The sequence below is a fragment of the Numida meleagris genome, chromosome 23 (genome assembly GCF_002078875.1).
Source record: "Numida meleagris isolate 19003 breed g44 Domestic line chromosome 23, NumMel1.0, whole genome shotgun sequence".
In the NCBI taxonomy this organism is placed as follows: domain Eukaryota; kingdom Metazoa; phylum Chordata; class Aves; order Galliformes; family Numididae; genus Numida; species Numida meleagris.
In genome coordinates this window covers 1713352-1740627 of record NC_034431.1, presented here as the reverse complement: position 1 = coordinate 1740627, position 27276 = coordinate 1713352, and the positions used below count along the sequence as shown (strand labels likewise).

The 27276-nt window shown below is 41.9% G+C and overlaps 1 protein-coding gene across 21 annotated transcripts in view; it reads left to right on the top strand.

The window, feature by feature from the left end:
- The window catches only part of ZBTB44 (zinc finger and BTB domain containing 44), a 64172-nt gene that overhangs the window by 27558 nt on the left and 9338 nt on the right, over positions 1-27276 (top strand). For 13 of the 21 annotated variants that reach the window (XM_021376287.1, XM_021376295.1, XM_021376290.1 and 10 more), the window contains exons 4-6: positions 868-1031; positions 3339-3422; positions 26650-26720. In XM_021376287.1, coding sequence (XP_021231962.1) covers positions 868-1031; positions 3339-3422; positions 26650-26720 — 319 coding nt within the window. Of the gene's footprint in view, positions 1-867; positions 1032-3338; positions 3640-4843; positions 11041-11379; positions 11625-22759; positions 22861-26649; positions 26721-27276 lie in introns of those variants that run through there. The other 8 variants (XM_021376281.1, XM_021376282.1, XM_021376300.1 and 5 more) reach the window with 7 other exon arrangements.

Below are 27276 nucleotides of genomic sequence, written 5' to 3'. Positions count from 1 at the left end.
GGGTCAGAGCAGATTCCTGCTGCCAGTGACGTCTGATCTGCCATCAGGCTGTGAGCAAGCTGAAATGTCTATTTTGACAAAAAAAGATAGACTTTAATGCTCAGGAAAGGGAAATCCCAGGTAAGTACAAGTTCCTATTGTTATTCTGTTTGTACCGGCACAGTGTTTTTATTTCTCTGTGCCCTTTGGTGAAGCAAGTGCATTGCCAGAGGACTTGGATTATAACACTTAAAAAGTTTGCAGCTAGAGGCTGTGTAGGAGCAATTAGTCTTAAATGAATTACTTTGAAAGTTAGTCTGTTCTGTTATTATAGTCTGCATGCTGTTTTTTTAGCACAATGCTTGAGGTATTCTGATAGAGCTCACTGAATCAGATAAGGAAAAGTATTGATGAATTAGATTAATATTTTAAATTTAGGACTGTGTAGCTGTAGATGCTAATGTTTGTTCATGGAACATGAATTGAAATGAAAATGAATTGGCTTTAATTTCCTTGTTAAATATCACTGAAACTGCAAAATAAACCTTTTCTTTCTAATTTACTTCTTTAAATTCCTCCTCAGGGACTTCTGACTGGTTGTAAATCATCAATATGCATGATAAAATGCCCATGCCTGAAAATTACATTCAGCTGGTGTTGAGACCTGTTGTGTACAGGAAAAAAACACAAGCTATTCTGCCTGTTCAATGAACACAAAACTCAGGATGCAGGTCAGACGTATAGCTGTACAGAGGAATAGATTTCCCATATAAATATAGGCCAGTCTTTTTTTCCTTCTCATATGCTCAGGGTTCAGATTTCCACGGACATGGCTTCTAATTTTTTTTCTCTAGCTTGCTTGTAAATCAGTGAATTTTTTCTTTGTAGTTTGGAGAACGTTCAGTATCCCTACCAACTCTACATTGCTCCTTCTACCAGCAGCACAGAGAGACCCAGCCCAAATGGTCCCGATAGACCTTTTCAGTGTCCAACCTGCGGGGTCCGGTTCACTCGCATTCAGAACTTAAAACAACACATGCTTATCCACTCAGGTAAGGAACGGTGCTATTTCCAACAATTACTAATTGATAGGCATTGCAGAAGTTTGCTCACTGTGCCACAAATACAGTAATGCAGTTCTTTTTTTAATCACTTGCCAGGCGCAAGAGAACTGATTTCAGAAAGATGGGGTAGAGAGGTATGTCTCACCGAGTGCCTGTTCTGATACATGAGATCTGACTGAAGCTGCACTCGTGGATGATTAGCATTTGTGTGCACTGCAAAAAACGTGCCTGCAAGTCATCAGAATAAGTTCTTCTCAAAAGAAAGATTTAAGATGAAATCTCACAGTACACTTGGCTTTCTTATTATACGAAGAAAGTGATGTGGATTGAAATTCTTCCTCTTCGAGATCATAATTGTCTGCTGTGTTTTAGAGGAGAATTGCAGCCATTAGAAAATATGTGTTCATGTCTTTGCATTGAAGAATGTCGTATGTTTTTGGATCTCAGGAGTTTTTGGAATTAGTTTGATAATGAATTCAGTTTCTACGTAGTACAGACAGCAGATGGTTTGTACAAATGCCTCTTCCGAGTCTTGATGCCAAAGTAGTTCCATCCATTTTGAATTCTCACCTAAGTATGAACTCCTAATGTCTTTGCTGTGTTGATATTTTTTGAGACTTTTCATTGGTATCCAGCAAGAGCACTGACATTGTAGTGAATGAAGGGAGTATTGAAGGGTTATTATAGTTGAGCTCTAAACTTAACAGTTTAGCATCTCTTAGTTTGAGACTGACTCTTTCCTGCGCTCAGATGCTGTACCATTTGTACCGCAAATGTCGAGGCATAACTTCTTCACTGTCAGCAGTTATTTGTCAAACACCTTCAAGCAAAATGGTCATAATGCATTTAGGCCAGCAGTAAAAATACATGTAGTATTTAAAAAAGCAAACTGTATGGATGTATCAGTTGCAAAATTATCCAAAGGATGTTGCTAAAGTTGTAGCTGACTGCAGAAAGCTTCAGCAAAGCATCTGTGGCAGCCTTGTCAATTGACTGCCCATGGGCAAAATTAGAAGAGATTACTCTTTTAGAGCAATTATTGTGCAAAATATGCAAGAGAAGTTTTCAGACCTTGGAAGTGTTAGAAGTGTTTTCACATGAGCAAAGAGGATGAAGAGATTTTCCTCAGACCATCTGAGGAAATAGGTGCCCTTGAACGGTATGCAAGCATGAAAAGCTCCACGAGACGATATTCTAGAATATTAACTTGTTTTCACATGCTTAACAAGGAGTTTCAGTGTAACCTTAACTACAGCTTTCTCTGTGTAAAAGCCCCAATTAAAAGTTCAGCTCTCACTTTGAACATAAGGAAAGCAGAGTGAAAGACTGGTGGAATTAACAGCCTGGACTGATGCACATTCAGCCCTTTGAAAAAAACCTTTTTTATTCCTTGACAGCCCTATTATGACTAGAGCTCCATACTCCAGATTCTTGGCCTCATGTTTGGATTTCCACACTTTCTGGAGTTCAGACTCTTTATTTAACTTGTTGGTGATTCAGTCTTTTATGTTGTAATAGTTCTGTTTGGGTGTGATCACATACTCTCAGGCGCTGCAGCACGTTGCAGCGCTCATATGTTTTGGGGTTTCATTAGTGCCTATAATAAGCGAAAAATGAACTAGTAACGGAACGACTACATTAAAACAAGAAAAAAGGGAAAGCATGAACTTAAACCGTCTTAGAGAGTTGTCGGTCATGCAAGGTTGCTGAAAATTCTTGTATACAAGGGTTCCCACACAATATAAAGGCTGCTGCTTTACTTTTTTAACACCATTCCTGCTGCATTACAGGGGAAACCCTGTGCACAATGTCCCCCCTGCCAGAGCACTACTCTGAGGCCAGAGGCGGCAAGAAAAAGACATTGCAATTAGGAGTAGTCTGATAATTGCATTGTTGGGAACCAGTCTGGCACAAGAATCTCCCAAGATCAAAAGAATTCAAAGTTGTTTTGAGATGACAGCTGCATCAGATCCTTTCTGGCTTTGGCACAGCGTCTTAATCATAGTCTAATCCGTGGAAACTTATGTTCATTTTAAACTGTGAGGAAGAAGAGATGTAAGCCTTAAAGACGGGTTGCATCATTATGAAATATATTAGCAGCTGGTTCTGAAAAATCGCAGCTATGTGCTTGCTAATTGTTCTGCCATTTTAAAGTTAACCGGAGTGCTTCTTCCTAAATCAGTGCTCGGCTGTGAGCGGACGCTGCTCCTGTCCTTGCGCTGTTAGAAATCTGGAAGCATTTTGCCAGCCATCTCTCACGACAGAAGGTGAACGTTTGCTGCTCTCTTTTTGCAGGCATTAAACCATTTCAGTGTGACCGCTGTGGGAAAAAGTTCACCCGAGCTTACTCGCTAAAGATGCATCGCCTGAAGCACGAAGGTAAACGCTGTTTCCGGTGCCAGATATGTAGTGCCACTTTCACTTCCTTCGGGGAATATAAACACCACATGCGGGTTTCCCGGCACATTATCCGCAAGCCTCGGATTTACGAGTGCAAAACATGTGGCGCCATGTTCACCAACTCTGGAAATTTAATCGTTCACCTGCGGAGCTTGAACCATGAAGCATCAGAGCTAGCAAACTACTTCCAGAGCAGGTGAGGTGCACAGCAAAAACCTAACAGGGAAACTTGCTTTTTTTTTCTATTTTTTTTTTTCCCTTTCTCCTTTTTTTTTTTTTTTTTTTTTTTTTTTTTTCCTATTTCCTTTTTTTCCTAAATCACCTTTTCCTGCTTTCGGGGCAGCCTGCTGTGCCTCTCATCAGGTTGCCAGCTAATTTGAGTCAAATTCATTCTTGCACCACTATCTGTTGTATCTAATCTGTGTATAAACTTCATAGGAGGGCACTGAAGAACCCAGTGATACGCAGAAACAGCTTCTAGGCTACTTAATTTATGTTTTCTGTTGTATCCGTGGGCAGGCTAATGGTGTTAAGCCACGGCATTCTGTCCTGTACTGTCTGTGGAGATCTGCATATGATTTAATATTCAAAATCTTGTCCACAGACTGTTTGCTCACGTAGGGAATAGACTTGTGACTTCGTTTTAAGTGTTTGCTTGATGGTGGATATTGTGGAAAGATTGCATGACTCCATACCTTTTTAATTTCCTAAGTAACCTATTGCTAAACGATCGGACTAACAGAGTGTGGTGTCTTTAAATAGTTACAGAACTGTTGTCCATACAGGACTAAGGTGGTATGGATCAGGGAAGGAAATGAAATTCAGCTCCTTTCACACGAGTGTGACGCGTGTGCACATCACAAAGCACTGTTGCAATTGGCAGCCTTCCTATACTGTCAGCAGAACCTTTGCTTCCTCACCTCGTGCTTCTGTTTACAGCCTGTCCACTCTGAATGCTGCTGTTTCTTGGGCGGATCTTATCTCAGGGGTGGAAAAGGCCCACATCTTTGCCAGTGCTGCACTAATTTTTGTTTCTATTTTTAATGGTTGGGTGTTCCCTTTTGTCAATGAGGTTTTCAGTGCCATGTGATGTTCCGATCGTTAACGTTCTTTCTCATCAAGGTGATACGGTCTAAATAAGAAGTTACTGTGCAGGAAATACGGATGCACAACAATGCCAAATAGATGTTGTGGAATTATTTTTTCTGTGTGTTTAGATGAGAACTGGGTTATAGTGCTTTTGAGGTATGCTGCTGTGAAGATCTGAGAGCAGTGTGAAACAAGTATCTGTGTGCAGCGTAATATGCAGCTTGTATAATGTAACTGATACAAAGAAACTGATACCTCCAATGTTTGCGTGAGAAGTGACATTTCTCTTCTGTCCTTTGCCCCTCTTCTAGTGACTTCCTAGTACCGGACTACTTAAACCAGGAACAAGAAGAGACCCTCGGGCAGTATGAGCTAGGGGAGCATGGCTTTGAAAGCAACTCTTCTGTCCAAATGCCTGTCATTTCACAGGTCTCGTCAACTCAGAATTGTGAAAGCACTTTCCCCTTGGGGTCTCTGGGTGGGTTGGCAGAGAAGGAAGAAGATGTGCCAGAGCAGCCAAAGACTAACGCCACTGCTGAGGCAACCGCAGGTGACCCTCCAAAACCGGAGCTGTCATCTATTACTATTGAATAATTCATGGTTTGGTTTCATTTTTGTTCTTTGGAAAGTGCCTGTGTTTGGTCCTGTACATTTTAATTTAATTTTTTTAAACAAAAGTGGGGAGATTTTCCCTTTTTACTTTGTAAGCTACGCTTTAAACAGGAAACTGCAACAGATGTTACATTATTTTTCATGACTGAATGATCACTTCTGTGAAAATATTTAAGACTGAATGCACAAAAAGATCTTGTCAAAACATCATGGAAGCTGTGATACACTTCTAAAGAAGAACAACTGATTCAGATCACTTTAACTATTTCTTCTTCCACAGTTAGAACAGCTCATTAAGTTTCTCTTGCTTCTGCAGACCCTCTGGTTAAGGGAAAGAAATCAGAGGAAACCTTTTTGAAATGACAAACAACAGGATGCGTTGGAAGTCATTATTGAGCAGCTTTGACTAGTTTTGAGTGGATGCTTTAATCTTCTGCATAAAAAAAATGACATTTCCTATCTCTGTGCCTGCTGTTTTTCAAAGCGCTTACTGTAACCCTTTTCTTGGAAATGGTAAGCATTTTTGAAACTAACAGTCACACACTTTTTAAAAACACATTGTCCCTTTTCATCTCAAGATAAATCAGTTTTGACAAACCAAGTGATGTCATGCCAGGTATTCCTCCTTCTTACATTTCAGTCCTTTTAGAAACCGCTCGATCAAATAGCCTGTCTGGATTTGCCAGGCTAAGGTTAGGCATGGAAATACTATGATGAGGAAAATTCTAGTGGTGCATAATGAAGTGAGGAGTTAGAGGAGGGTATAACCATGCACGCCTGACGAATATCTCTGACTGTATCTTCCTGTAGAAGGGAAACCACGTGTGAAAACGAAGGTTTTCCCAAACTGAAATTCTTAACTAACTTGGCCAGATTATCTGGTCACTTCTTCCTATCATATATACTGTATTTTACTGATCTCCAAAATCTAACGAAAGGGAATTTACAGATGGGGGAAAAAAAAGAGCTCTCTTCTGCATTATTGCACATTTTTTTTTCTTTATACATATGCATGTATGGTTTCTGAGATTTTTATTAGGCTGTTTTGGACAAAACAGGCAATTTATTCTCTTCAGAGGCCAACTTGCTAACCCAACAAGGGGTTGTTTACAGAAAGCCTATATAGCGATGATGAATTGTTCCTATTTCAAAACATTTGAAATCCTTGCCAATTCAGTTTATTAAAGGCCATTACTCCAGCTATATACACAGCTCAAGTAAGCAATAAATTGTGAAAGATTTGGAATTTCATTTTTTCCATATTTAGAAAAAGCTGCAAATTCAGGGTATGGGATTTTCAGAGCAGTGATTCTTGTTTTGTTGAGGCTGTTTGGGTTATAGGACTGCTTTGAAAGCTAAATTAGGAAATACATTAGGAGGTTTTTGATTTATTTGTTTTATTGCTTCTGAAGTTAACTCGGTGTTTGATGCCAAATGCCTATCGCCTACAGATGACATGCTGAGGGAGTAGGTATTACTTGATCTTAGTATTCCAAAGGCATGATGTACTCCCTTAGTTTTGAATCTTGATTTTAAATAATTGTTTTCTGTCTGGATTTGCTTTATGCAAACACGAGGAGGAAATGAAGCTGATAGGAATGGTTGCTCCCGAAGAAACAGAAGACACAGAAGTCACATTATATTGCGAGATCAGTTTGTATTCAGTTAGCTTAGGCAGCTAATACTCTGTAAGTCTAGGTTGTTTCCACTGATAGCCTGCTTTTGTAAGGAAAAATAGCTTATTGCCCTTTGAAAAGAGCTGAAAGGGTTTCAGTGTCTTCAGCACTTTTTCTCTGCTCTGTTTTAAGTACAAAATACACGTTTTAGTTAAATAAAGTGAAAACGGTTGGAATTTAAGACCTTTCCATGTCACTGGAGTGAAGTTTCCCTACCAGATCCGACGAGTGTTTTATAAATATGCTGCAAAGAAGTTCTCTGCTACAGTTCAGTCTTTTGTCTACCTTTGTTAAGTCTTCTTAAAAGGGCTTGAAGGAGAAATAGTCTTTTGTGATGCTGTGCTACGAATCGGTCCGGTGTCTTTTCGATGGGCTGAATTTAAAGACCAATTCTCTTCCACTTCTGATTTCTATAACTGAAAAGCCAGTGAGACAAGAAAATGCCTTTTGATGAGTTTTATCTTGACTTATAGGGCTATGACACTGAACTCAAATAAAGGATTTTCTTTTTTGTTACTCATCTTTCCAGGTCTATGCGATTCCTCTGTGATTCATGTAGTAAATAGTACTCACACAGAAACATGGTTCGAGGCTGTGCAGGTGTAATGTTCAATGGTCAGATATAGGTGGACGTGAACTCCTGTTAGAATCTGATAATTTTCACCCATTAGATATTTTGCTAATACACCTGTTGGTGAGGAGATGTGCAAACACAGAATAGAAATATCTGGATTTTGGATTTTTAAAAGTCTTAAATTTTTGTGTCAGAAGACAAACTGCTTTCTAAATAGCAGCGAGAAATGAAAAAATAAAAACCCCGCTACCTTTGTAGTTCTAATCTGTTCTTCCTTGAGAAGAAATAAGTTAACACCTTGGTCCGAGGCAAGTCATGGGTTTCGTTTTGCATTGCACAGTGTTACACATTCTCTTTTCACCCCTGTAATCTCTGTGTAACATTTGTTTTGTTTTGCTTTTCTCACTTCTCAATCTGATTCCACTGCAGGGGCAGTAGAGTTCTTAGAGGGCTTGTTTGTTTTAGGATTGGGCTTTTTTGTTAGTTTTCCTGTTTGTAAGTGCTTCTTGTTAATATCTCTTTCCTCCATAGAGCTTAAATTAAATACAAATATGCTTTTTATTTTTCCTCCCTAACTTGCTGGAAATGTTCAGTTCTCTGGAATATTGATGTTCTTCACGGGACAGATGTAAAAATGTAGAACATCTTAAAACAAGTTCTGCTGCTAAAACTTGGATCCCAAATTGAGTGAGATAGATATCTAAACTAGAAGAAACTTGTCTTGTACTGCACCTGGGATTAATCATAAAGCTTCTTTCAGTACATTATCAGTGTTTTGAACCCTGGACTGCATTTTTGTCCTTTTCCCCCAAAGCCCCCAAGTTCCTTGGTTTGGATTTGTATTTCTACTTGACCAGCATCACAGAATCACACAATAGTTGAGATTGAAAGGGACCTCTAGAAATCACATGGTCCAAGACCCCATGCTGAAAGCAGACTAAGTGAGAATGGGTGGCTCAGGACGTTGTCTTGTCAGGTTTTGAATAACTCCAAAGACAGAAGCCCTATGACTTCTCTGGATAATCTATTCCGGTGTTTGTGCACCCTCACCTTAAAAAAGTTCTTCTTACGCTTAAATGGAATTTCTTGTATTTCAGCTTGTGCCCACTGAGAAAAGTTTGTCTCCATCTTTACACCCTTTTATCCGCTAGCCGTACACATTGGTAAGATCCTCCTGTGCTTTCTGTTCTCTGGGTGGAATAGTCCCAGCTCTCTCTCAGCATACATCGTGAGATGCTGCAATCCCTTCACCATCCTGAGAATATCTTCAAACAGGTGCACATCAGACCCATTGCAGTAGTTTCTGCCACGACGAGTAATCTCCAAATTCATTCACAAAGTGATGTAAACATGTTTTACTTCTGCGTGTCCTTCTCCTGTGCAGTACCATTCTTTTCACTCAGTAGTAAATCCTTTCCTCACCCATTTATTTGCAAGTAGAGTGCCTTCACTACCGCAGAACTAGCAAGATTCTGCTGTGTGCTTGGGTCCCAGACTCTCAGAGTCTGTATGGGGTCATTCTCCCTTGCATATTGTGTAGAGCAGTATGTCTAATGGGAAAAACAGGAAGGCAGTGGAAATTTTGTTTTCTCTGCCTCAATGTGGTGTTTTGGGAGAGGGGATAAAATTCAGAAGCTCTCGATTTCCCTGCAAAGAGAGGAAGAAAAATGAGCTCCCTTTTAGCTGTGTGGGAGATTTGGCCAAGTTGTAAGGGTTTGCTTTGTTTTTTTGATGCAGACACATAGCACAACTCCCCTGGAAATCCATGGGATTGCCTTCACGTTCAGCAAACTAAGCTCCCCATCAGAACTGCTTGTCACTTCTCTTACACCGGGTGTGATGTGTGTTCTTCATGGTTTGTCTGTCTCGCTGCTGTTTGAGTTCAGTTGTCAGGCTCACAGATAGTGTAGTCACGTCTCTCATACTGAGAGATTAGTAGACAAGGTTATTGAAAATGGTTCTGGGTTCACGTGTATCTTGAGTCTAAAAGGTGTGAATTTAAACTTTTTTAAAAAGTACTAGCTGCCAATGCAGTAAGATATATTTTGTAAGACTATGATCCCTATATATCCTTTCCGGGATAAAATTTTATTGTTTTTAAGCTATGGTTTAAAGTTTTTATATGAGGGCTTCAGTTGCTTCTTGGTTGCTGGCTTTCCCCTCCAGCCCCAGGATGTAAGAGCATTGAGACTATTGCCAGTCTCTCTCTGAGACATACCAGGAAGCATTTTATATGCAAATAGAACGGGAGCTTTGTGCACCCTGCAGGGATGGAGAAAATGCAGAGGTAGGAGCACCTGCTGCTCCGAGATCCATTGCAACTTCCACACCATCAGAATATGGAAAATAGCTAATTTTCATTCAGATCGATTAAGTTCGAGTTTTGCGTACAAGGTGAAACCCAACTTTGGAGGGTTCTCATCTCCAGTTATGGACATAAGGAATTCCATGGCATCTTGATGGCAGATAAGAGTGTTCAAGGCCAGACTGTGCTTCAGCCACATCGGAGGTCCCGAGTAAGTGGAGTCGAGTCAAAGTATTTTGAGGAAATGTACCATAAGAAACAAATGTGAATTTCTTTTAATGCAACAGTACTTACTGCTCTGGGTTTTTGTTAACTCAATATGTGCTGTCACAGTAATTCAGTGTCCCACAGGTCTCAACTACAAATCTGGTTGCACTAAAAAAAAGTCGAGTCGGTTTCTGGTGCTGCCAGCCTGTGTGGCAACTGTACCTACAGTCTTCCTGAGGGTTGCTGAAGTCCCCAGAGGAGTGATTTTGTTTAACCATTCATTTAGCTGGTGCATGCTTTTGATATTCTGACGTATAGCCCTGGCTACACAAACTTCTTGGACAGCTTCTTTGCCCTGTACCTGCAGTGCCTTCACTCTAGGTGCTGCTCTGTGATGAAACCCCGAAGAGGGAAGGAGTAAAGCTGGAGGAAAAATGTGAATTAAATTATTGTTGGGCTTCTTTGTGCATTTTAGTAACAGTGAAACCCCCTTAACTGTGCCAGTCTCCAGTCACCAGCCGTATATCCAGTCGTCATCTCATCCACAGTACAGCTTCTCTTGTTGATGCTGGCCACAGCTAGATTACTTGGCATGTTTATTGACTTAACAGAATTGGTTTTTGGTTTTGGTTTTGTTTTTTAATGTATACGATGTTTAAATACACTTCACATTTTATATAATACTATCTGGCTATTAGTATTTTTCAGGAACCATAGTTCTTGGTGGCTATATATATTTTTGTGACTTTTTTTGTAAACTAAGTGCCGTTTCAACGTTGCAATCATTTTTAGAGTTATTGTAATCAATGTGAATATCATGTTTTTTCAAATCTGTTCTGAGCCTGTAGTGTTTGCTTTGTGATCATATGTGTAATGTATATATTCTGTATAGTTACATTGTATTGAAATACTAGCTTGTTTGATATAAGAAAAGTATGTATTGGATACCTTTTTGCTAGCCTGGTTGTTTAATCTTTAAAAAAAAATGTTCTAAAATACAAAAAAAAAAAATTATCCAAACTGGTCCCATTATAGGTCAAAATTAAGGGGGGAGAAAAAAACTAGTTTTGAGTGTCTTTGGATAGAAACATGAAGCTAAGATTTTTCATTAAAATATTAATGTTTTATGGAGTATATCTTTGCTTTGTGTCATTCTTTAACTACATCAAAATTTGTTTTAAAGTGCATATTTGTTTTAAAGACTTGACCTTGGGTAAAAAAAAGGTGCAGATCTGTTGCTAGAGCTACGTTCTCTTGTAACTTTTGCTTATAATTAGGCTCCAAACACATGAACGTGAGGAAGAACTCAATATTGTTCAAGCTGTCTTTAGAGGGAAGGTAGTTTGAAATAAAGTAAACATTTAGAAATGATTGAAGAAGTTACATAAGTTAAGACTGTTAAGAATAAAGTACGTGTTGTTGTTTAATTTTCCATTGTATATTACATTTCCTTTTGTTAATGTTCTCTTCTAGGCTGTGTTCTGCAAAAGCGGTGGGGCCATCTTCTGAATGGGGTTTTGTTGATGGAAAGCCAGCCAAGAATGAGCCTAATCAAATTAGTCAAAGCAGAAGATGTTTAAAAAGGACAGTAGACAGTCATCGTGATCACAGCCATGAGCTTCAAAGTAGTCATGAAACAGCCTAGAGTCGTGGGACATAAAATATACCTCTGCCGTTTCTGGCAACCCTTGCAATTAAATTAATTTGCCTTTTCCAGACCCACCTGTCTGACTGAGTAGGGATGCTAGCTGGATCAGCACATAGGTAGGGCACAGGTAGGAAAATGGAAGTTTTAATTAGTTGGCTGAAATGATTATAACTCTGCTCAGTAACCTGTATGAATAACAAGCAGATTGACATGATTAATACACTAGGAGTCAGCATCTGACGTGGGAAGTGGGAAAAAAAAAATGGAAAAGCATTCCACTGTGCAGCATAAGCAGCCACAATGAACCTTGGATTGAGGGGGTTGAGAGTTTATAAATTCCAAGTTCTCATGTTCCTGAGGACCTTGTGTAGGGACAGAAGTATTTTATCAAAAGCATAACTGGAAGAGGGGATGTATCTGGGGAAAGCTTTGGAGAGAATTACGGTTTGAAATGTAAAGGCTTTGACTCCATTGGTCTCCCGCAAAAGAAAGAATCCAGTCGCTTTGAAGACAGTCAGGCTGCAGTTAGGAATATGCCGTGATGTTTAGCAGACCATTACAAATCTAAAGCCTGTATGACTGTATATGAATATATAGTCATAAAGCTACGGCGAGACTGTTAGAGTGCATGCCTTTGATGGATATCGAGGTTCAGCCTTGTGACTGAAGTGGATTTTTGCAAAGCACAGCCATATGTTTAGGTTTAGTATGAAACATCATTTAGAGATCCTTCACAAAGCAAATGTACACTATCAAAGTTTTTCTGTGGCTTACTTACAGCATTTAAGCGTTTTATTCCTGACAGTAATGAAGTACCATTTCTTTTGCGCAGAGGAGTGCGGCTGAGATTGAATTCATAGCTACTGAGAATGTAGTATAGCAGGGAAGAGCTCTCCCAGGGCTTACTGCACCATTCCTACATGTGTGATATCTCGGTGAAAACGAAGCTGCTAAGAGGAACCTGGCTTGGATCATGTATAAAGCGTTTTTCACAAGCTGCCTGTGCGTGCAGCATCTCCAGAGCACTGAACATAAGTCTGTCATCACCATTCTCAGAGCACAGATTGTTGTGAGACCATGAGCAAGCAGAGCAGGGGTAAGTGTGCACTTCAGAGCCTCAGTTACAGCTCAGAGCTCTTCTGAGAAGTAGTTCTCAGTCATTCCGACTTTTGGATATAAACACTTTTTTCAGAGATGTGGACCTTCTTGTACAGTAGACGTGCACTTACTGATAATAGCCGTGGCTTTCGTAGTTACCTTTCACAAATCCTTTAGAAACAGGACACAAACTCCCAGTGACAGCCACGTGTTCGAAAACCACTCTAAAGGCTTAACTGCCTTTGATAATGAGTTGCCTTCATCTCAGTCACAAGGTCTCCTGGTGAACTTATGTGAGCAACTCATGGGGCATCTGCATCTCACTTGAACCTTCTATAACAGTTTTGAAGTTAATGATCTCCACATAAGAGAGCTGCTGTGCTCAACTGTGTGTTAATTTGTGTGTCTGTGTCACTGTCCCTGACTCTTAGATTCCCTCCTCTTTTGAATACAGCTGTTTTTTACAGTTCTGATTGGATTTATATGGGGATATCTATGAGAACACATCTCCTGCGTAGGTTTAAACTACATTCCTCGTCTTTCATATACTTGCATAAATCTAGATACTTCAGTTCTGTGTTTCATAATACTTCCATAATTTAGAAGATAGCAGTTTTTTTTCTCAAAGAGTACTGCTTGTTCCCCTGTACACACACGCATGCGCACACAACATGTGCTCATTCAGAAAGAATTCTGAACAACGGACGTACAAAAACATTGGTTGACAAACTTTCCTCGCTGCTTCCCTACAGAAATGGCTGGTATTACGGTGCTTTTGTTGGTTAGTTTTCAGGTGGATGAAACAGCTTACTAGCTTAGGACTCCAGCAAGGACCTCTCTTTGCTTTTCTCTTCACCCTTACGAACTTCTCTCGCATTTAGAGTCAATCGCAGAGGTGTGGTTTCATGTGATCCTGCACTCAGCCCTAAACCTCCTCCACAGAGAGATGGGATTTACGGACAAGATACTCATCGTAAGGAAGCAGACGTATTTTGTGGTCTTGAGATGTTTTTTTTGGAGTGGGAGAATGTTGATGGTTCTTGGGTATAGCTTTCTCTTTAGTTTTTGCTTCACGTAGACTCTAACGTTTTCCAGACCATTTCTAAGAAAAGCCAATGTGATTATAGATCACTGCTAAGCATGAAGTGCCATCAAATAAATATGGGCAGTATTAATTTACACCAAAACTAACTACAGTCCTTAATTATTTGTTGGACTGCAGTGCAGTACAGCTTTCTGACTATCTTGGACCCAAGATAGCTGTGAGTATGCCCCTGGGCACTCAACTTTCTAGAAAGAACACTAGTGGTAAAAGGAACCATCTGAATTCTTTGCAGAAGGTGGAAGTCTTCCAGGTAAGAACACCTCTGAGTAAAAGAGGAGTAAACAAAAACACAGAGAGAGGAGCAAGGAGACCAGAGGCTAGTGGAACAGATTACTCAATTCCAAGATCATTTTTGTATGTATAAATGGAGAGGACGTTTTGACATGAGCAGAAGGAGAAGTGATTACTCAGGGTTTGCTACTACATTGCTGAAGGCCAACAGTCCACTGCCTTCAGGCTTCAGCTGCAGCAGGGTAAATTGCAGTCCCAGTCCACTTAAGTATTCCAGTAGTCAGCCTTTCCAGGAATATGCTTAAATTGCTCCTTAGCATCTTACCCATTTGTGAACTTCTGCTGGTTGCTACTCTGTCTCAGCGCAGTGTATTTTATGTCCTGTGTATTAACGGGGTGCACAGAACTGGTTTTGGGTAAGCAGACCCTTGCACTCGATAAAACAAAACTGGAGAGAAAGACACTAAACTATCACGGTTTGGGAAACCAAAATATCTCTCCAAGGTTGAACTTTATCTTCCCACAATTTAAATGAAAAAAATAAGAATCCTAACAAAACCTTTTATGTAACTTCAGTGTCACAGTGATCAGTTTCAGGGCTGACGTGACAGCAGTTATAAACAACAGTTATGCAACTGCCTTGTTGGTTGCATTGAAACTAATACAGAGAAAGAAAGAGCCAAACAAGAAGAAATGGCTTTGGGTTAACTTGTTATGTTTTAAACAAATAAAAAACGCTCAGGTCTGCCTCCTTTTCAAAAGTGAGTGCAAGGCCAGGATGAAAAATCTCTTTGAAAAACAGAGGCGGTGAACTGCACTTAAAAATGCTATTTGTGGTCGAGGCAGAATTTTGTTTATTGTCTTAAGACTTGCAGGTTTTTTTAATTTTAAATCTGACAGTGAGGTAATTCGATATTTTAATTTTGAGTTCCTATTTTAAATTCCTTTTCAAAGAACCCTTTAGCACATTGTTCTGTTGAGTACTGCGATTGCAATGTCACTGGTTCACACTGTCTGCGGTCAGGCCCACGTATACATGTATGCATACGCTTTATTTCCTCCTCTCACCATCTGGCAGGCATTCAGATGTTTCTGAGTGGAACTGAAGGCAACATGGCTGCTGCACATTGCACGGTCAGCATCTGGTATCTCAGAGAGGAATGCTTCCTTAGGGTGAAAACCCATTTGTGGTAGTACTTTAATTCATAGAAGGACAACACAGGAAAGTTCTTTGTCCAGCTGGCTGTACTGGCAAAACCCAAGTCCTGCCTCTATTATACAGGGCTTGTACCTGACTGTCATTTTCTGTGATCCATCCAGTAAGGGCAGGATGCAATTACTATGCAGTACCATTAAAGATTTAGTACAGACATGAGCTAACCTGGAATTAATTTGCAGTTGTGAGGCAGATGTAGAAAACAATGCCTGAGTGGATCTCTTATCAAAGAAATTCCGTGGCTTTTTTGTTTCTCTAGTATTTTTCCTGCTCATCCAGGGACCACTACAGTCAAGAAGAGATGGGGGACAGGATACAAATGTGTCTCTTTGCTCAACTCTGCCTTTTGAGAATGCGAGGATGCAGAGGAGCCTCTGGCTTGTTGCTACCGCTGGGAGGGGAGGTAGCAGATTTTGGAGGCGCTTACACAAAATGGGTTTGTTACACATCCCACTGATGTGTGTATTAGTGTGAGTCATTGGGTGTATTTACTACCCTGTATGTTACAGGTTCAGTGAGCAAAACGCCGAAGAAAACCTGCAGAATATAATGCGCTCGCTATTCCTGCATGCACAGCCAGCTGTGATGAGCCTTTGTGAGCCTTTGTATTGGATTCCCTGCCAGATTTGCCAGGAGTTGAAAATGGAAAAAGTGGCTTCACCCAGCATAGACCTATGTTGAGGAAGAAAGCTGAACTCAAAGCTACCCATTTTAGCTGTTGAGTTTCCAAATGCCCCTTGTTTACACTTGTCTTTCCTGATCCAGTAACTCGGTGTTGCGTATTACCCTTGGTGTCCTGTTAGGTGACATGAGGAGCGTGGTTTATGTTCCCATCTCATTGTCCTTGCTTGCCTTTCCTGCTTTCTTCCTTTGGTTTGTTTCTGTGGACTGTAAAGGAGCAAGAAGTGAGTGAAAGCTCACACGGCCTTTGACATCTTTCCAGACCAGTAATAAGGCACTGGGAGGTTAAATTTTATGTTTTGCTTAGCCTTCCCCACTGGAGACATGAAAAGAATTATAGGACTTTGACCTGTTGTGTGGCTAGGCAACTGTGATGGGTGCTTTATTAAAGTCTATAGCAATAAAGCTAACACAAACCAGAACCTTTCTGTGTAGTTCTATGTAACCCTTTAAGAAGTGATGGATGTTTTGCAGCAGGAGTGGAGGGAAATCAGTAGGTTAGGTCAAACTGCACAACATGATAACTAGAACAATTAATAGTGCTTACTGTGAAATAGCAAGCTCTTGGCTCCCCGGATGTTATAAACCAGGGCAGATTGCCTTTAAAGTATGGCTCTGATCAAGAGTGTCTGTAGAGCCCTCAGTACAATAAAGCTGTTGCATGGAGATCATTCTTCTCCATGTCTGTGATGTTTTAAGTAGGGTTTTTTGTGGGTTTTTTTTTTTTGCTACTGTTTTTTCCCCTCTTTGCCTCAATGCTATAGAAGCATTATATTTTGTAGGAAGGTACCAGATTCTTTTTTTTTTCAAGAACTGGCAGCTGAAGTGTTAGCTGAAACAGTGGCAGTGGTGCCTTTTCCCCATCAGCTGCCATTTGTACAAATCCACTGAATCAGCTACAGAGCTGTAACTGGGCATGATCTGTTTTTGTCTGTGTTCCTAGTGATGCTGCCAGAAATCCTCCAGCTTGAATTCCCATCTCAAAGTGGGTTTGCAGCACCCGTGTTCTGAAAAAGCCTTTCTTTTGTTTGCTGTCCAACACGGAGACTCTAAGCTGCATGTTGGAGGACACAAAGAACCTAACAGTGTAGAATGGAGCTTGCCTGACATACTAGGGTACGTTTTCTTCTCCTTCAGCACCTTGGCTATTTTGATCCCTTCATTAGCTCAAGACATTCCGTTTTCCAGGTAGCTGCTAGTAGACCAAGCAGGTACTTGTCTGTCTTCTTTCCTAAAGCCAGAGGAGGAGGAAGCAAACCACAGCAGGAGGATAAAGCCAGCTAATGTTGAACAACAGTCACTCCTATCAGCATAATAAAAGCCAGCCTCCAGGATCTCCTTGCCATCTCAATGTGTGCAGGGTCTATAGACCTAAGCCTGCACTCTGCCTTCTCATTTAGTAATTCCATGTTTTATGTAGTACTATGTGCTGTTATGGCTTTCTCTTACACGATGTGCAGGGTTTCTTGAGTAGTGAGGCTGGCACAGAACTGTTCTTGTACACTCAGAGACAGAGGTCCTCATAACCGTAATATTATTTGTACAACTGCACAGTGTTCAGCACTGAGAGTTTTTTATTATCAGGGGTGTCAAGTACGTCCCCTTTTTCTCATTAAACCTAACTCTGCTCTTAAACTCCTGAAGGGAGTGCAGGGGGAAAGAAGTGGAATTAAGATTTTATGAAAGTGTCCTTTTCTCCTGACTTGGAAGACAAGGTATTTATTTTCAGTGCATTAACATTTTTCACAAAGAAGCTGCAGTTCCCTGCAGGACTGTAGCTCAGCCTTTTGGCAGGCCTGAGAAGCCAGTACTCCCTTGCTTGCATTCAAGTCATGTTTGGTTGCTTGGCTTTAGGTCAGTGGGGGTTTGCTACAGCTTTGAAGACTAGAAAACAATCTCTTTTTTCTCCTTTTAAAAACTGAAAGGAGCTAAGCTGGAAAATGGGAACTCGCTGTAAAAGTGCATCAAGAAGGCCAGGTATTTGCAGCCGTCTTTCAGCTAAGCCATGTGTAGTTCCTTTGGTATAACCATGGAGCAAACAGCTTGCCCTCCCTGTTCTGTTTATTGAAAACAAGTATCATTAGACCAGGGGAGAGGCTGGAATTAATTAATTGCATTACCATATTGGCAGAGTTTAGATTCCTGTCCTGGAAGAGCGTCCCTAACAAAACAGTCTGCCTAATTACCCCTTGGTCCAGCAGCCTTGAGTGAGACATACAGATTTTGCAAAGTAAAACCTGTTCAGCTGTTACCTTTCCAGTCCACTGTCCTTAAACAAAGCAATTGCATCTCTGCGTAACCTTGTAGTGAATGAGCTTCAGCTCTCTCAGCCAAGTCTGAATTTAGCTTGTGGGGTTTTTGTTTTATCTCCAGAGGTGTTTCATTAGCTCAATTACAAGTGACATGTTCCACTATGCTGTTGTCTGAAAAAATTCAGCCAACGTAAATCCATCTCCAAATAGAATCCAATTAGCCGCTTACTGCCCCTTCCTTTAATCCCCCAAGCCCTATGTCTTGTTCACAGCCACACCTTTGAAAGAAGACGAACATAATCTGCTTGAGGTAACCACGCACTGAACAGCTGAGGTATTTGTACTTGTTTTTTGGTTCAGTTGGGCTTGGGTGTATACTGTTTGGGGTCAAAAAACAAGAGTCCAGTGACAGTTCTCTGGGCTAGGCTATCCCTAGGTTTGTTGGATAGGTATTTTCTGCACCTCGCTGTCCCTATCTGTAAAGGACGGGCAGTGATCCCCAATAACATTTAGAATGGTTGTTGAACCCGTCGGATGCCAGCCACTGTGTAACTGCAGAGACCACACAGGAATATAACTGGTGTTACAAACATGCTTGCTAACAATTCAGTTTGCTCCTATGCCCTTCAGATCTTGGTTAAGCATTGTTTTGAACGCGGTTAAGGTGCCTGGGTGTTGCACTGGCTTCCTGCTCGGGGCTGAGTTTTGCCCTAGATCCATTAATGTTTTGGCAACGTTGCTTCCTCACTAGTGTTGTCAAGACAGTTAGATGCTGAAGTCATCAGTAAGGCATATAACCCTAAATGGATAGGTTGGATCGGTGACCTACTTTAACATACAAGCCTTGCACAAGTCTGACCTTCTCCCCGTGATCCACCCTGAGACACTTAGCAGCACAACCCATTTCCGAGCATCTCGTGTGTTGTTTTGGACATGTGCTGAGAGCGTTCTAGCAAGGCAGTGAGCCCATCAGCTGGGGCCAGGAGCTGTGATTTGGAAACCTTGAGTGCTTGATTTGGCTACAGGCTCGCTCTGCAAATCCACACAAACATCTCTTTTTCCTAAATTTTTTTCCATTGTATCCACAGTCTGTGTCCCGAAGAACTTGTACTCCCTGTGAATTAGTGTTAGAATTATTAGTGACATTTTGTCTGCTTGCATGCGCCAATGAGATCTCAGTCTGGATTGCAGTTTAGGCTGCTGCAGTTGTTGGTGTTTGTTTTGTTCTGTTAGAAGAAGGTTATTTTTTACATAATGTTTTCATAATAATATTAGTAGTAATGCTTAAATTTGTTTTTATCTTGTAAGCATTCTCTTCCAAACGAGACTAAAACAAATTAGCAGTAACACTCAGCGGGAGTATGTGCCGTTGAGGACAAATCAGCCGTAGGGAGTGATGAGAACAGGCTCCAGACGAGGTAAGCAGAGGTTCTCAGCAGCAGGTGAGGACCTGCACCCCATGAACTGAGAAATACAGTCAAAGACATACAGTCTTGAGAAGGCTGGAAGGTTCTGGATGGTAGTCAGGACTGTTGACATGTTTTTTTGGTGGGATAACACAGGCAGATAGTCCAGACTGGTGCATGTCTGTATTTACATCTGTGCAGCTTATTGAGTGATAAAACAGGATGAATGCCCTGTAACGTGGGAAGGCAGCAACAAGGCTATACTTAACTGCAAAGTCAATATGGCAAGAACTAGTCTGGTCAGGTTTTCTACAGACAATTATCTATTTCTTCGCTTAATGTAACATTTTTGTTAGGTCCTTTTTTGGCTTTTCTGCTTTTAATTCCCTGCTCCCCTAAGCTGAGCACCCATTCTTCCTAACTCCTGCTGTCTAAAGTCCATTCATGCCAGGGGTCCCAGCAGCCTTCAGACAAAGCGTGTGCCTCCCCGTTTCCCTTGCCTTTGAAAGCAGCAAGCTTCTTCCCCCTTCACTGCACCCCAGGCAGCTCAGGACTGTTGGCTGCTCACTGAGCATATGCAGTTTCTCTGCTGTGCGCCCAGCTAATGAGTCTGTGTTCTACGTAGCAGTAGGCCCAATCCCAACCCTGAGCTAAGCCTGCCTAGAGGTGCTTTCCCCATCTCCTGAATCAGGCTGAGACGTTCACAGGTGTCTGTCCAGTTCAAAGCATGAGGGAACCACATCCCCCAGTGCTTTGGGCTGTTTGAAATCCACGCAGCATTTCTGTGGCTTAAGACCATTTCTTCATTTAACATTCTCAGATCTTGGAGATGTTTTGTTTCTGCCTATCCCCTTAAGAGGTCAAGTGCTTCTACATGGAGGTTAGCCTGTAGTTTTCCATGCACCCAGACTACTCCGTGCACGAGTGAATTTGTTCTGTGATAATACAGCTGAGCATGCAAAACCGCAAGGAAATCAGACTGGATTTTTTTTTTTCCACTTTTAATAACAGTTTACTATTCTGTAAGTGCATGTAAAGCACATGCCCTATTCCCCCAGCCAAGGAGCTTGACAGCCTGTCAGCAAGAACTACCATAGGTCTGCAGTGACTGATTTATACAAGTAAAAGCACACGTGCCAGGACCTGGCAGCAGCTTGCTCGTTGTTCTTTTTTTTTTTTGTAATGACTTGGCAACCCTTTCTCTTCTCCTTCATCCAAACTTTTGCCTTTTATAGTCTTTGAATAACGTTTTTTTTTTTTCTTGTAAGTGTATGTAGCAGTTTCCCCTCCCTCTCTTTCAGCCATTTGCTCTCCTTATCTGAATTGGCCGTGGGACGGGGGACCTTGGCGTCACAACAAGCAATTCTTGTCTGAGTACACACGACCACAAACACGACTGCACATCAGCTCATGATTTTGTGCACAGGGATGGGTGCACGCCAGGGCTTCATAAAGCTTTCTTACCTGTGCTCTGATATTCCAGTGCTCTTGCATTGTACATGCTTATCTGTAATCCCATTGGTGCAATCAAGCGTTTATTAACATTAGTTCTCATGCTTTCAGTGTAGAGCAGTCCTTTAAAGAATTACACAAATTTGTCTGCATTATCCAAGTGGGAATTCTTAAACGTGCGCGCACACAAGCTTTTATAAGCCACCCTATGTAATTGTATGGCCTCCAACATGGGTCCAAACTTGTTTATGCATGAGGGTTTATTGATTTGCTCTTTCTCACTCAAGACTACATTCAGGTATGGACTCACACGCAACTGTGCAGCCACAGTTTCTCAGACACATGCATTCTTCGGCACAGACAGTCTCTCACACATAAGCTTATAGATTTATGATTTGTTGTGAGAGTGGAAAACAGCTGCTGCAGGCTAATCAAATGCAGCAGAAGATTTAATGCAAAATACTGAAAAACACTGTCTGGTAGGAGGGTGAAATTCTTAAAAACATGCTGGTCTCATGGCTCTAGGCCAGTGCAAGAAGATTTGCACCTGGCCATGATAAACATCAGCAGTGGATTTGGAGGAGGCTGCTTCACCCTTAGAGGGCTGCCAGACACATGGGGTAAAATTCTCATTGAGTTTGGCCCTGTGAACGAGCTATATAAGTTTGAGGTTGTGATTTTTTCCAGGGCATACAACAGAGCTGCTTAGTGTGGACCACTAAGAAAGAAGTGTAGCCCAACTCGAGCAAAAGCTTTGCAGCACATTAGTGGAGCAGGTTTAAGTTCTGACTGTAAGCTCATTTCTGTCTGTCTCTGTGGACAAATGGAAAGCCATTCAGGGCTGTCAATTCGGCACCTTTCACCAGTTCTGCAAAGTCTTGGAAATAATTAACTGCAAAGGAAAGAATTTCATCTCAGATTTCTGCTGACTGACGACACAGGCAATTTATGATGCCACAAGAAGCTCAGGCTAGGATTATTTCTATGTAACTCCCTATGCTGCTGCTTGGCAGCCTAGTGACCATGTTGGAAGTGACTGAACTAGATTAATATCTTGTGGGTTTGAACTATAAAGTTCCATGAGTTTGAAGTTCTAGGGCTTGTCTTGGCTGAGTAAAGAGTAGAATCGTGCCACTTGCAACATCTTCTGCCTTCCCTGTTTTCAGTAGGTGGGACTTTCTCAGCACAGATCTTCCCTTCCTCACTCAGCAGGTGTGAGCTCACTCATCTATTTCCTAAGGTGAGACTGCAGAGGGTCTGACTGAAGTTTATCTGGCAGTTGGCAAAATAAACACACAGGGCTGGGCTGCAAAAATAGCACATGACCAATCTTCAAAGTGCCCTTCCCATGGAACCTTGGCTTGGCAGCCTCGACTGGTCTGTGCTGCTGCTCATCTCTGGCTTCCTTGGGTGCTAGGCAGTGAAAATCTGATATCTGAGCAGGGTGCACAGATGTCATAGCTGAAAAACAGATATACTTTCTTCCTTTCTGTGCTTGGTCTGCAAGCGGAGACAAGGCTTCTGCCCCAGTACTGATTTTGGTAGAGAACCCAGAGACGGCTCTTCTGTGGTTGGTAATTGTGGGTTTAATCCTTGTTTTTAGCCTGAAAACTTGCATTATTCTTTCTAACAGGAGATTGCACAGGCTGAACCAAGCAAGTCCATTCTCCTGAGAGCCCTTCTATGAGATGAAAGTGAATAATTTCTCGAGAGTCAGCTATGGGGCAGTTAGCCCACTAATTTTGTACATGCCTGTCTTCACAGCCTTCAGCTGGCAGTTTACCCCTACTTATTCCTGGATCTGTCTGATTCAAAATACCTCATGAAGATCTGCCTGTCTTTGCTGTGCAGCTTGGGGTCATCAGGTGAGCAGCAAAGTTCAATCTGTTACTGTTCACTGCAATGAGCCACCAGCTGCACATTTATGTACTGGGGGAACAGCAGCCCTGATTCGTGGCTGGTGGGTGCTGCTCTGCCGGGGAACCCATATTCCTCCTGTTCATGAGCAGACAGCCCTGGGTAGCATAAAGTGCACACTGAAACATATTCTCTAGAGATACGAGAAGCATCTGTTCCCTCCAGATGTTCAGTTGTCTTATTGTTTGTTAGATTTGAGGACAGGAACCCCTTCAATTATGTGAGGCACTCACTGTTCTCAGATGTCTGAGAGAGTGTGGGGTGGGGGGTGAGCTGGCTTTGCATGACGTCAGCAAGGAATAGAGGCAGAGGTTTCATGCTTTTTGGAAAACACTTGAAAGGCCTTTGAGCTCTGGCTAATCTCCATTGTTCGTGTGTTTTCCGGCACCAGAATGAAAGAGGAAGAATAGAAAGAGGCAAGAGAACAGCGCTGAGAATTAGAACTGGAAGCTTTTCCCGTGGTCAGGCGAGCTTGGCAGAACCCATCGTGGCAAATGGAACTGGCCGCTACAGAATCCAGGCTTAAGCTTGGCTCGGATCTTAGACCCAGCAGAGCCTCCTTAGGTTTGCAGAAGCTTTGTGGGTAGATGAATGTGTTTCAGCCAGCATCCCTGAAGCAGATTCAAGTGCAGCTGTTGAATTCAGCTGTGGAATGGAACAGAGGGTAGCACTGCACACATTCGAGAACTTTTTGCCTGCAGCCATTCTATGTCTTTAATTTTTCTACAGGCTTTTTTTTTTTCTTTTGCAGATCATAAACGACGTGTGGTGTTAGAACCACATGTGCATTGCAAGCTTTGACCCAGTAGCATAGGCTATGGTGCAAAGCTTCAGGATGACTTGTGCAAAGTTGGTAGTAAATGCATGGCAGAGCTGGGTATTGTACCTGAAATGCGCTAAATTCCACATTAAACCTTTAATCCCCTTCTGTCACATCACACTTGTTTAGAACAGCATGGGCCAGTTGCAGAGTGCAGTCTTGGTCTGTCTGCGTCATAATATCCTAGCTGACGGGTCGACAGTTTGAGATAAGTGGTCAGATCATTTTGGATGGATACATTTCAAGATGCAGTGATACCTAAAACAGGCGTGACTTGAGGAACAGAGAGAGCGTGGCTCTTTATTTTTCCGTGTGGGTTCAACCAGGTGTAGCTTAGAGCAAGGTTGGAGTAGAAACCTGACGTTATCCAGAGCAGTGCCACGTCCCTATATTATATCTTTCCCACTTGAACAGCCCTCAAACTTTCCCGCTCAATACGTGTTCTCTTTCCTGTGCACCAGCGAAAAAACTTGCTTAAAAGAGTCAATTTCAACTCGAGGTTTTAAATATTTTGTTCCTGACAGTGAGTCAATGATTTTTCCAGTCTCACCCCCACAATAAACAAGTGCAGGCTGAGTGTGGTCCAGAGGAAAATGTGAGCTGCACATGTCCTGGCCACATGCTTCTCCGGTACCAATGATAACCATATGGTGGTTCTCAGACCTTAGGTCGCCAAGGAGTAGAAGTGTTAGCAAGAATTAGTGCAAGCTCCTGCTGAGTAGATATGCAAACTAGCCTTGTCTGTAGCTACTCGCATGTGCCCAGTAAACACCTTTGCAACCTGGTAAGGTTGTGGTACCACATTTGGGTACCTTATTATTTTGCCATCTCACTCATTTAGGATGTTCACCCAACTGTCACTAGCTAGAATGTCCGTTGTTTTTTGGTGGACAGATTTGGGGACTATCATAAAAGCAACCCTGCCCCAAAACCAGTGCAAGAACCACAGCCCTCAGCAGGCCCTCAGTATGTGTCATAGCATCTCCTTTTACATTTGGAACTTGGCCTCGGTTGGCTGCCCTCTGTTCCCTCACTTGCTCTCTGTTCATCCCTTATACCCATTTACCATCCAGCCATTGCATGATACTGCTTGCATACCATGCTTGCAGAGTTCTTAGGTCCCCATAAATTAGCATTATCATCACCATTTTCTTGCAGAGTAATAGGAAAGCTGGAGCCCAGAGATCCCTAAGGACGTTATTCCCATCAGGTACCTTTAAAGATCTGGTCACAGAAGAAGTCAAAGGAAAGGAAGGAGTTATTTTGGAACACCCACCATTTGACGCTGGTGCCCTACTTTTCCTTTCTCTGAGCTCTCCCTAGTCTTTGCTCACGCAGTGTGTGAGATTTCCACATGCTTGCTTTCGTCTTTGGAAAGCGCTAGTTTCTGTAGGCACTCCATATCTCTGTTACCTGTATTTCTGATTCTTTATTTCAAAAGCAAAGAAGAGGAGGTTCATGCATTATTTTTTTAGTGTAAATTCTCAGTTTATTAAAGCTAAGCTAAATACACAGCAAACATAAGCTTAGCTCAGGCACTGGTTCACAGGAACTTGGCAGAGGCCTGCCTGCATTTCAGAATCCTTGTCCTTTTTCTAGATGAAAGCCCTGCAGAAGGATTTGTTTTTCAGACAGAAGGCAAGCCAAGTTGGTGATTTCATCCCAAGGCAGGCTGTGTCAAGCTGGTCCTATTCAAACATGCAGGAAATCAACCTTGGAGCTCATTCAGAAGTGAGGATGGAGAATGGGGGTAGAGAGGGGGCTGTGAGGAGGACGAGATCTTGAATTCTGAAACTGAGCTCTGAACAAGCAGGAAAGATACCTGCTGTCAGTGTAATGCTGCAGGGACCTTCTGAAGAATGAACTGGCAAGGTTTCAAGTAACATTTCTTAATTCTAGCTCTTCCAAGAAGTAATCTCATCTCTGTCCTCATGCAGCCCTGCAAGGGCCATGCACAGCATCGTAAGAGGTCGGGTGGCTACCACAGACAAGGCAAATTTTCTCAAGAGTGCCCTCACTCCAGTGCATTTTCTTCTGTTTAAAGCGATCATTGGCTAGTTAAAACAGTTGCTTTCTGAGTTAAAATGTGAATTCCTGAGGGGAGAGAGAGCAAGTGAGCTTACTCTGAACCAGGGAGAGGGGAGAAGGAGGTGGAAAAGCGATTCTTTTGAAGTAGTTCTTTACCAGCTATGGTAATGATCTCCGCTTGAACATTTGTGGAGCAGCTACATAACAGGAGTGGTAGAGGGGAAGCAAAGGATAGCAGAATTCAGAACAGGTTTTCTTGAGCCTGCTAGAAAACCTCTGAGGTCTTTGGCTGGTCACTTTGGCCTGCTTTGTACTCATTTCTAAACAGAGAATATTTATCTTTTTATATGGAGGAGTATGTGTGCCCTCAAGTTCTGCTCCATAGATACTAAAGCAGCAAGGAGCCACTCTGAGTACCTAGGCTGGGTCCTCACATTTCTGCTGCTGCCCAGAGGAGAAATTTCTGTTTTATAATGTTCTGTTCTAAAGTTCCCTCTGCCTTTTGTACACTCCTGGTTTACAAGCTAGTGTGAATAGCCTGAGCTTAGCTTGGAACCAATTTAGCTACACTGGTTCAAAGGAAAAAAACTGCACCTTTACATGTGTTTTTTTTCTGATGGTGAGCATACCATTAGATACATACCAGCAGATCTCTGTAAAAGTTCTTACTAGAGCTGTGACCAAAGACATTTTCCATCCTCTCTACACATGCCATATCTGTTCAGGCATGGCCCAGCTCTTCACTCTTGTCATTGCATCACAAAGGGCAAAGATTAAAAGAGCCTGCAAGACGTGTGTTGCTTCCTCCTCAGTTAGCTGTAACCCAAAGCAGCATGGAAAGCACAGTGGAGAAAAACTTGGCATAATTTTATCTGTTGCTTTTCTACAGCTGCGAAGTTGCCACTGTTCAGCAAAGATATCACTCCAAGAAGCTCCATCACCATACTGCATTTCTGCTACAGCTAATCACGTGGGAAATTCGTGAACCTGCTTGGGATCTGTGTGCAAGTGTGTATAATTCTTCATCCCTAAAGAAAACCTGCAGACTTCCCAGTGAGGCAGGCAGTGTTGGCTGTCACTGTTAGTAAAAACTAACTTGCTCCTTTGCACTTACTCTGTCGGCGTAAGAACTTCAAGGACTCCAGTCCTTCCTTTCTAGCAATTGCTTTCATGGATCCAGATTTCAGTGGTTTGTTTTTTTTTAATCAAATACTTTCTGATGTGAATAATACCAACAAAATGTTTGCAGCTTGGCCTGGAGGATGGGAAAAATGCAAACGCCAAAAGCCAAGGCAGTTTCTTAATGTTGATGCTCATTAGGTACTTTTTAACATTAGTGCCTGGTTCTGGAATCTGCCCACGCAGGCTGGAGGCTGAGGAAATATTATTTGAACACATCTGCTCCGAGAGATACTGTCAGACTTTGGGAGCATCTTGTGGTAATTAGGGGAATTCATTCCCTAATTTGGTCCAGCAGAGTTTTTTTCCTGATTGTTTTATTCTGTTTCTGAGTTCT